The sequence below is a fragment of the Phalaenopsis equestris genome, unplaced genomic scaffold (genome assembly GCF_001263595.1).
Source record: "Phalaenopsis equestris unplaced genomic scaffold, ASM126359v1 Scaffold000297, whole genome shotgun sequence".
In the NCBI taxonomy this organism is placed as follows: domain Eukaryota; kingdom Viridiplantae; phylum Streptophyta; class Magnoliopsida; order Asparagales; family Orchidaceae; genus Phalaenopsis; species Phalaenopsis equestris.
The window spans coordinates 4,712,164-4,722,464 of record NW_018164739.1 but is presented as its reverse complement, the minus strand read 5'-3'; the positions used below and the strand labels follow the sequence as shown (position 1 = coordinate 4,722,464).

At 39.9% G+C, this 10,301-nt stretch overlaps 1 protein-coding gene across 5 annotated transcripts in view; it reads left to right on the top strand.

Moving 5' to 3' along the window:
- The window catches only part of LOC110025292, a 22,213-nt gene extending 14,175 nt beyond the window's left edge, over nucleotides 1-8,038 (top strand). For 2 of the 5 annotated variants that reach the window (XM_020725701.1, XM_020725704.1), the window contains one exon: nucleotides 6,871-8,038. In XM_020725701.1, coding sequence (XP_020581360.1) covers nucleotides 6,871-7,858 — 988 coding nt within the window. In that variant the 3' untranslated portion in view covers nucleotides 7,859-8,038. Of the gene's footprint in view, nucleotides 1-6,575; nucleotides 6,585-6,644; nucleotides 6,699-6,870 lie in introns of those variants that run through there. The other 3 variants (XM_020725703.1, XM_020725702.1, XM_020725705.1) reach the window with 3 other exon arrangements.
- Nucleotides 8,039-10,301: the final 2,263 nt, after the last annotated feature.

Genomic DNA, 10,301 nt, shown 5'->3' with positions numbered 1-10,301 from the left:
GGGGCGGTCGGTTGAAACTAAGTGAAATGCTCACCGGGCCAGGGCAGCCGGTCGAAGCAAAGTGAAATGCAACATGCACCAAGCAAAAATGCAATATGTAGCCAACCAATATGCGGGTAGAAAATCGGGCTCGTGCTAACGACCTCACCTGGGAAACCTAAGGTTTCGACCCTTGGATGTGCGGCACCGCCGCTTCTTGCTTTGGTGAGGAAATGTGTGAAATTTCTCCCCGGATCTCCGAGTAGGAAACTCTTCACGGCGTCACGAAATAGGATAGCTGCAAAGCTTTTTCTATTTTTGCGAACTCCTTCATACTTTGCAAAGCGAGCCATCTACAAAACTTTTCTCGCTTTGCCAAGTCCGACCTCCCAACTTCTCCAAGTAAAGCTCGGGAATGCAAAGCAAGTGGAGTGAGGGACTCCGGCCTATCGGGACTTGTGTTAAGACTCACAACAAGAGGGGAGACACTCGACTCTATGGGGTGTACTTGGCCACGCACAGGGAGTCCTAACCTAAAGGCAAGCTCTAGGAAAACCAACAATCTATCACGCGGGCACGTTGTCGCGCCGACGCACGCCGACGCACGCACCCTGTGTGTGCAATCGAACCCACACACCTAGACACCACTAATCCTAAGGCTAGCTAGGAGTTTAGTGGGTCTCACCACCGTGAGGGTTGCAGACGCGTTTTCTTTATTTGCTCCAAGCTCGACGACGTCCGATCTATGCTCCAATATGTCTCGCAAAACGTGCACAGAACAACAAAAAGACATAGGAGGTTGTGAGTCAGTGAGGTATGCGAAGTACCAGAAAATAAATAATTTAGCATATAAAAATATGCGACCCCAAAAAAGGTACCTTCGCGAGAGAGGATCGCTCGACGACGGTGAAAGAGGGGAATCCTTCCTTGCAACGGAAAAGACGTCCAAGCCTCTTTAAGCTGATGTGTCGTCGTTGTCCGTCAACATCGAGGTGCTCCGACGAAATGTCCGGTCGCCGGAAAGGTAGGATGGTGAGGTGGAGGAGTTAGCTCGCTGACGGCACACACAGGAAAAATGCGAGGGAGACGGTGGTGTTCTGCCCTTAATCCTGAGCGCGAAGGAGGTAACAGCCGGCAGCAGGATGCCGGCAGAAGTTCCGCACATCGAAGAAGGCTCAGTCGACGGGAAGGAGGTCGAGAAGAGGTGTTGCGGATGCGAAGCACGAAAGAAGGCTAGAAGGTTGGATCTGGTCAGAAAGGGGCTTATGTTGGCCAGATCTGGTAGCCAGCGACGAAGAGGGCCGACGAAGCGTCGCCGGCGAGAGAGGAACATGCGGCGAGGTTGGCCGAGAAGGAGAAGAGAAGGTGGTAGCGGGTTAGGCCAGCAGCTGGAGATCTCGACGAAAGTGGCCGACGACAGTAGTTTTCGCCGGCGACAGTAGTTTTCGCCGGCGACAAGGAAGACCTAGAGAGGATCGCCGGGGAGAGAGCTCGGGCAAGCCTTCCGCTCCTTTTCGTAAGAGAGAGGGAGGGCCAGACGGCGTGAGGAGCTCGACCAAGGAATCTCGCCGGAGGGATGAAGTGGCAGCGAGTTCACCGGCGAGGAACACCGGTCGGCGAGGGCTCGAGCGCGAGGACAGCCCGGAGCTAGGGCTTTTCGCGAAGAGGAAGAGTGGCGGCATTGTTCGCGTGTGATAGGGGGAGAGAGAGGGTGGAAGCAAGGGTTTTTTTTTTTAATATAAGATTATTATCTTATATAATATATAATATAATAATAATATTATTATAATAATTATTATTGGTGCATTTTTAGCCAATATACGTTCTTGCGGCAAAGTGGACGCCCTTCTTGGCTAAAATCAACGTTTTGGACGCACCAGCGTGGTTCGTTTCATCGTTCGGGGTCATTTGGGTCACTTTTTCGACTATCGTGTCCAAAACGATAGTTCGCACATTTTCACCCCGCCCGCGAAGTCGTAGCGAAATAGACATCCTCCGTAAGTGAAATCGACGCTCCGGACACATTAGTGGGGTCCGTTTCATCATCCAGGGTCATATAGACCACTTCGTCAAGCGATCGGGCCAATTCAAGCCAAAATCGCGCGCGACGCGCAACATAATATTTTTCACCCCGATCGGAGTCGTCCGACGTGCCAAATGCCGACCGGCCTTCACCTAAGCGAAAGTCATAGCCTAGCAAAATGACTCTGGCTATGTGCCCCTCAACACGTGCCAAAAAAGTTTCGGGTGGGTGTCTAAACTACCGGATTGCTACGGACAGACTGTAAACTATCCTGAATCATGCAGGTGGACACCCTACACTCGTGACATCAAAAATTGATGCCAACAACTTCAATATTAAGCGTGCTTGGGATGGGTGAGCATCCTTGGGATGGGTGAGCATCCTTGGGATGGGTGACTTCTTGGAAAGTTACACCAATTGAGCAAAACCATAAGACCACTAGACCAAAGTGGACAATACCTTGATGGGTGAGAGTTCGTGCCGCCACATCATCTCTGTGGTTCACGCTGCCAATACTAATTGCGAAAGGGCAGAATTTTGGAAGTTCATTACAAGCTTTGCAAGGAATGTTTCTGGATCTTGGGTTGTCCTTCGTGATTTTAGCTGTTGTAGATTCCAATAGAAAAAGCAGGTGGCAAACTTCTTTCTCCCAACAGACTGAAATCATTTAATGATTGCGTTCTTTCTGCCAGTCTGGTCTTTATTTTACGTGGTCGAGATTAGACAATCAAATGTACAGCAGCTTGACATAATCCCTTACTAATGAAGTTTGGCTAACTGCCTAGCCCCAATCCTAAAGTAATGTACTTGCTCTTCATTGCTTGGATCGTTCTCCCTTCATCATTACTGCACCTATTCCTTTTAAGCCCTAAATAGAATTAAACTGGTTTTGCCCGATATAATACAGAAGGCTTAAGCTGAGTTTATGTCTGACACTGAGTGTTGCAAAAAATATCATCCTTACTAATGAGATCCTCAATACCTTCCATACTCCCAATACTACATTCCGTTCTAAGCTGGACAGTAAAAGCACTTGATGCCATCAATTGAAGATTTATAGTTTCTAGAATGACGAATTAAGCCTTCCCTTCCATTTTTGTTTCCTGGATCGAAGCATTTACTGTGTTCTTCTTAAAGATTGCTTCTACATGCTAACTACTAGGGAAATTATATGGACAATTATGATTCTTCTAGTGAGGAGCAAGTTAGCTGGCGCCTTTGCTCTTGGACCGTGGGGCATTCGAGGTTTACTCTGTTGTTGGGATGTTCCACGCCTCTATTTTTTTGAGAAATTTGAGTGAATTTAATCAGGAACACATAGGCATTGCATATGCAAGACCTTGAACTCAAGATATCTTGGTTGAAAGTCAAGGCTCTCGACCAACGGATTAAGGTGGCTTGCATTCCACACATCTGTAAGTACACAAGTTTGGTTTTTTTTGGATCATTTTAGCAAAGATTGCATCATGATCGCTCCAAGGGCCTACTTTCTTAAATATTATGTTTTTGCTATATTTCAGAACCCTTTTCTTCCAGGTATTTGGAGTTGTTTTTGTGCAGGTTTATTATTTTGTAATCTGTCATTCCCTTCTCTTTGCCCAATTGGCCCTCTATAGCTCTGTATTTGGTTATTGTCAACGGAAATATTGGGCAACCCCCTTATAATTTCTCAATAATAATAATAATAATAAATAAATAAAGAAAGAAAGGGGAGGGCGTTGACATGCATACCGCACAATTCCCATGTATTTACATTTTTTTTAAAAGTGGGCTAAGACTGACTGAGGGGCGGTACCCCCATTCCAGTCCCATCCATCGGTCCTGTCATGTGCTAATTCAAACAGCCCGTCAGAGCTGAGATTCAAACCCCCGACCCGAGCTTCTTACACGAAAGCCGCCACTAATAAGCTAGGGCTTGTGCACCATTCATATGTATTTACATCCTATCATGAACAAATAAAAAGTCTGCAATATGACAGCTTTTAAAAATAGATGCGGAAAGCAGGTGTTGAATTACATAAAATTTTGTACTGTTTTACAATTGTTAAATAAAACTTTATTTATTTATTTAATAAATTAGTTAAAATTTTGTTGCTTAACTGCATCATAAATACTCTCTGCATTTATTATTTTAAAACAAAGCAGAACAGATAAAGAAGCAATTTAAAAGGGATCATTTATTAATAGCAATTTTTATTCTGCAAGTTACATTTATATTTTCTGTTACCATCATCCAACTTTCGTCGCTTAACCAATGCTATCTGCTCATGATTTGCGTATTCTATTGTTTATATCATATTCACAAGAGACCAAACAAGTCCTCTTTTTTTTTTCTTTTCTTTTTGGTCACACTAGTTGGCCCATATTATTAGGGGTGTAAGCGAACCGAGCACGAACAAACAGAGCCAGTGTTCGTGTTTGGTTTGTTTGAAATTAGGTGTGTTTGAAATAAACACGTGTTCGAAATTGTTCGTGAAGTTGTTGTTCGTGTTCAGTTCGATTTGTTCAAAATTAATTTGAATTGATCGAAATGTTTGAATTGTTTGACTTGTCTGAAGTATTCGAATTGTTTAAATTACTCGAATTATTTGAATTGTTCTATTTGTTCGAAATGTTTGATTTGTTCGGATTGTTTTAATTGAGTGAAATCACATAATTTTTTTCCCGTTCTATAATGTTCACTCAGAAAACTTGCTCCTATATTCTTCTCATTGATCTGTTTTGTGCGCAACATATTTACACAAAGTTATGAGTTAAAACTCTTTATCATCAGCAAGTTTTTAACATACAACTAATATATATTATATATTTATTTTTTATTTTATTTGTTTTTGAGAAGTCACCCTCACAAAACCATTATCATCAATATAAAAAAAATAAATAAATAATCAAAGATAATTGGGCCAAATTGTGTGAACAGAAAGAAAAGAAAAAAGAGGAAATATGGGATTTTTTTTTTTCACTTAGTGTTTAACAATGCAACATTTGTCTATTGCAACCATCATATAAAATAAAAATAATAAAATTAAACATAAAAGGCAAAAATCATTTAGCATCTAACAATAATAAGAAAATAAATAGAATATGCAAAAACAAATAAAGATAGTATACATCAAGAAAAGAGAGCCAAAAAAAACATCTTATATGAAAAAAAAAAAAAAAGGATTTGCTTATATACCTTTCAGTTCGTACGTGTGTGTGCGCGCGCGCTCAAGGGTTAGAGCTTAAGAAAGGAGGACAATGATAAATTGTAATACATCTTATATATTAGTTATTTCTCATAAAAGGATCTTTTTATTTATAGGAAAGATGATATATAATGTGATATTGCATTTTTGCTCATTCTTTAATAAGGTCGTTACATAATATTTTAGGGTTTAGGGTATACATGCGAGCTATTGCCTGGTTATCCTATGATTGGGTCGGTTGTGATAGCAAGACTTTAGCTCGGTAAGGCTTCTTTGGTTGGCTTGATCGAGTTAATGTAGTCGATCAACTAGATTCGATTAATTTTGGGTTGGCATGACTGCTTTGGTTGGTTAAACTTTATCTATATGTTGATCTAGTATGACTGTCGACAATTGATTTTTAGATGAGGGCTTGTTGGCAGAACGAGAATAAGTTATCGAGCAGATGATGGATTATTGTAACTCGATAGATAGATCATTCCTTAATGAAGGGGTCTTTTTAGACAATTATGAGGCTTTGTTGCATTATCAATTCTTGGTCCCTGACGAACTTTGAGGGCGTTCATGGGATGATTGGTGATGGTGAGAAATTAGATTTTTTTCATCTGGTTGTATCTATTGAAAGGTAGCTCAAGGCCTACGCTCGGCTTTCCTATGATGGTTAGCTTGGGAGTTGATCTGTCTGTTAAAGCCTGCTCAACCCGCAATTCGATCATTCATTTTGTCCTCCTAACTAGTCAAGCCTTCATCCTTGGCTCAGACGTCTGCATCCAATCAAGCAAGTGGGGTGTTTTGTTCTCTTGTCAGTGGACCATGTACTTCATTCTTTTTGGATTGTTCGATTTTTTCCAAGATTTGTGTTGGCAATTTCTTGGTGTACATTATTTATGCATGAAAAAATATATTTCACCCATAAAAAGTTAAAATAGTGATATTTTTTACATGATACGAAGTATAAATGTAAAAAATAAATTTAGGAATAGAGTGATATGCATTTACCACAAATCAATAAGTCTCATTTTGAACCACAAAACTGATTTATACTTATATATTTATACCATATTATTAATTTTATTCAAATTTATATTACCTTTCCCCAATCCTTTATATTTTATTTTCAGATATTTTCATTGTTAGGTTTATGATCATTGTTTGATGCATTATTGCATGAAAACGTGGAGCTCGTGATATGATTATTTATTTCACAATCAAATATCCTATTAAAAACGTCAATTTATTTATTAAACCTTGTCATTGCACGTCATGTACAATTGATCCCGCTACGTACTCGACCAAAATAAAATAAAAATTCATTTTTTCTTTACATATCTAACTCAAAATTCTTATATATTTAAAAAATTATTTCATGCGGACACCGCCATCACTGCAAAGATGTATTTTGATGAGCCACACTTTTAACTTTTTTCTTTTAATTTTTTTTTTATTGCAGTGATCGACGGTGAAGATCGGATATTATTTCATGCGGACACCGTCATCACTGCAAAGATGTATTTCGATGAGCCTCACTTTTAATTTTTTTTTTAATTTTTTTTATTGCGGTGATCGACGGTAGAGATCGGATACCGCATCTGCATATGCACACATAAATTTTCATATTTACAGAAGTGGCAGGTAAGTAAAATTTTTAAATAAATAGAAAAATCTCCCTTTCTTCCACAGGCGACCAGCCATCCTCCAGCTATCCACAATGGGCTCCCAAGTCTCCAAGCAAATCGAACGCCGGAAAGCCATTGCCGCCGAGAAGAAAATCCTAGCCGACCTCCTCTCCAACTCCGGCGATCTCTTCCCCGGCTCCGACTACCGCCCCTCCAACCGCTCCAACTGGATTTCCCAGCTCGGGGATCTCCAAAAACTCCACCTCTACCAGATCGTCTGGCCCGGCACCCACGACTCCGCTACAGACTGCATCGGCTTCCCCTTCATCTCCCGCCCCTTCGCCCAATGCCAATCCCTCTGCATCTACGACCAGCTCACCCTCGGCGCCCGTCTGATCGACATCCGGGTCCAACAGGACCGCCGCGTCTGCCACGGCGTTCTCAAAACTTACCCGATCGACCACGCGCTCGACCAGATCATCAGATTCATCTCCGATTCGCCTTCCGAAATCGTCATTCTCGAGATCCGAACCGAGTTCGGCTACGAAGATCCGCCCGGCTTCGACTCCTTCTTAATCGATCGTCTCGGCGACCATTTGATCCACCACGACGACTCCCTCTTCTCACGCACCGTCGCCGAGATTCTTCCCAAACAGATCATCTTAATATGGAAGCCGCGGAAGGCGCCGCCGCCGCATCCCGGCGGGGCGGTGTGGAGCGCCGGGTATCTTCGCGATAACTGGATCGATACAGATTTGCCTAATACTAAGTTCGAGAGCAACATGAAGCATCTAGGACAGCAGCCGGCGGTGGTCGGGAGGAAGTATTTTTACCGGGTGGAGAACACGGTGACGCCGCAGGCGGACAATCCGGTGGTGTGCGTCCGGCCGGTGACGGGTAGGATTCAACCCTATGCTCGGCTTTTTATTTCGCAAGCTTTTGCTCGGGGATTTGGGGATCGTTTGCAGGTTTTCTCTACTGATTTTATTGATGAGGATTTTGTGGATGCTTGTGCTGCTCTGACTCTTGCTAGATTGGAAGGGAAGGCATGATAGATAGATAGATCCTTTGGGTGTTTTTCTTGGGAAGATTTTTACATACATACCACTCAATTTTTTATGTTTTTACATTTATAACATCTAAACTTCAATTTTTTACACATTCAACCCTTTACCTATGGGTTAAAATGTGTATTTTAAATGTGGCATTTTTTTATGTGATGTGAATAGAGGTGGTAGAAATGTAAATAAATAGGAGTTGTGTGGTATGTATGTAAATGAGCTCTTTAGAGGGAAGTTTTGCATGCATACCACTCAATTCTTATGTATTTACATATCCAACACCTAAACTTCAATCTTTACATACTCGCCACGTTTTGCATGCATGAACAAAATGTATATCACTTTTTAAAAGTTAAAATATTGATATTTTTTATATGAAAATGAATAATTTGTGTGGTATAAATGTAAAAAAAAGTGAAGTTCGGATGTTAGAGATGTAAATAGATATAAATTTGATGGTATGCATGTAAATGCCCAAACTTTAATTGTTGTGCATTGTCCTTAATGTTTAATGTTGATAATTAATGAGTTTGTTAAGAAATGTTGTTTCTTTATGTATGTTGTGCATTGAAAGTGTATTGTAAGATTTTTTTTTTGTTTGTTTGTTTGTCATGTATGGTTTAATCATATCTTAAATTCATGTATGGAATGTCTTTAGTCATATGTTTTGTTTTCCTAAGAGTGAGTATGTTTATTTCATTAATTATGGTGTATGTATGACAATTTGATATTTTTTTGATAATTTTTGTTTTCACATCTACTTAAGTTTTATTTTATACTTGGGTCATATTTAAGGGTGTAAATGAACCGAGCCGGTTTGACAAGATAATGAGCTCAAAAACATTGCTTATCAAGCCATGAGCTCGAGCTTGTCCCGACTTCTCATTGGCTTGCAAGTTGGCTCGATTAGCTAATTGCTAGTCATTTCGATGTATTTTCCGATGAATTGCCAGTGCATTTTTCTCCTCCGGCAACCAATACCATCTCGAACGAGCTCATGTAAAAATTGAGTTTCTAGTTTGAGCTCACGAGTAAGGCTGTAAATGAGTCGAGCTTGAGCGAGCTCAAGCTTGACTCGTGTTCAGCTAGTTCAAAATTGGCTCACGTTCGAAATGGGCTAGTAAAGTGCGTTCGTGTTCGGCTCGGTTTAAATATTCTCGTTCGTGTTTGGCTCCAAATTAGCTCCTTAAAATTAATTGAAAAAATAGATGTAATATTAGATTCAAAATGGACTAAATATATGCAAAAGAAGACGCATAATCACATTATCACACAAGCTGTTATAATTTAAATTTAGATATAATAAATATAATATTTATTTATTTCAAGCTAAAACGAGCCGAACGAAGCGAAAAAAGAGCTATTCGTGTTCGGCTCTTTTATAATTTAATTTTTAAAAAAATTGTCCGTGTTCAGCTCATTTACTTAAAGAATGAGCCGAACAAGAGTTGTTTGCGAACGAGCTATTTTGACAACCCCACTAACAAGCCGGCTACTATCACTATGAACTGAGCTGGAGCTCACCATTCGAGCTCGAGCTCGAGCTCACAAATTGGCAGACGAGCCGGTCTCGATAATGGCATGACTCAACCTCAACTCGACTCGTTCACACCACTAGACTCATTTGTACACTCATATTCCCTTTAGTTTGGTTAATAATGGATAGTTGGTAGCATGCTCACTTGCTATGATAATTAATAACTACAATTCCAAGTTAATTTATGTATATTTATCTCTAATTTCATTGAGCTCATTCTCATTGAACATTGCTTTTTCCTATAAATATGATTTCAATGATTTGGCTTGAACATGACATGATTTATGACAAACGTTAATAATATTTTTTGTTCACATATCTATACTTATGATTTTTCTCATAGCTTCTATCTTTAGAACCCCCCCATAAATTTAATATGACATATTTTCGTTATGTTATTCTTAATTAATGCAAGAGAATCTATGACCAATAACTTCTTCCTTTGCCCCCATCTCTAATCCTTCTTTGGCTCAAACCCAAATATGTAATAAGATTTTGGTGATACCCTACAAACGACAATGTATCAAATATTTACAACTGTTGCTATACCAAAGACTAAGAATCAAGTCATGGATTGTCATATGAAGGGTTATTTGTAGAGCAACCAAGGCTATAAAAGAGCGGAGTTTGAGCAAGTTCGTGTTCAATTCAATCAAAATTAATTATGTTTGAAATTAGCTTATGTTCAAAATTGCTCATGAACAGTTTGTTTTCAGCTTAATATACATATTCTTCTTCATGTTCATCTCACGTTTGACTTGGAATTGATTGGTTTAAAATTAATTAGAAAAATAGAGGTAGCGAGTTGAATTTGAACATGCACCAATTCTTTGCAATTGAAGCGCAAAAACACATGACCATAGGGCTATGTTGATTTAAACTTAGATATATATATAT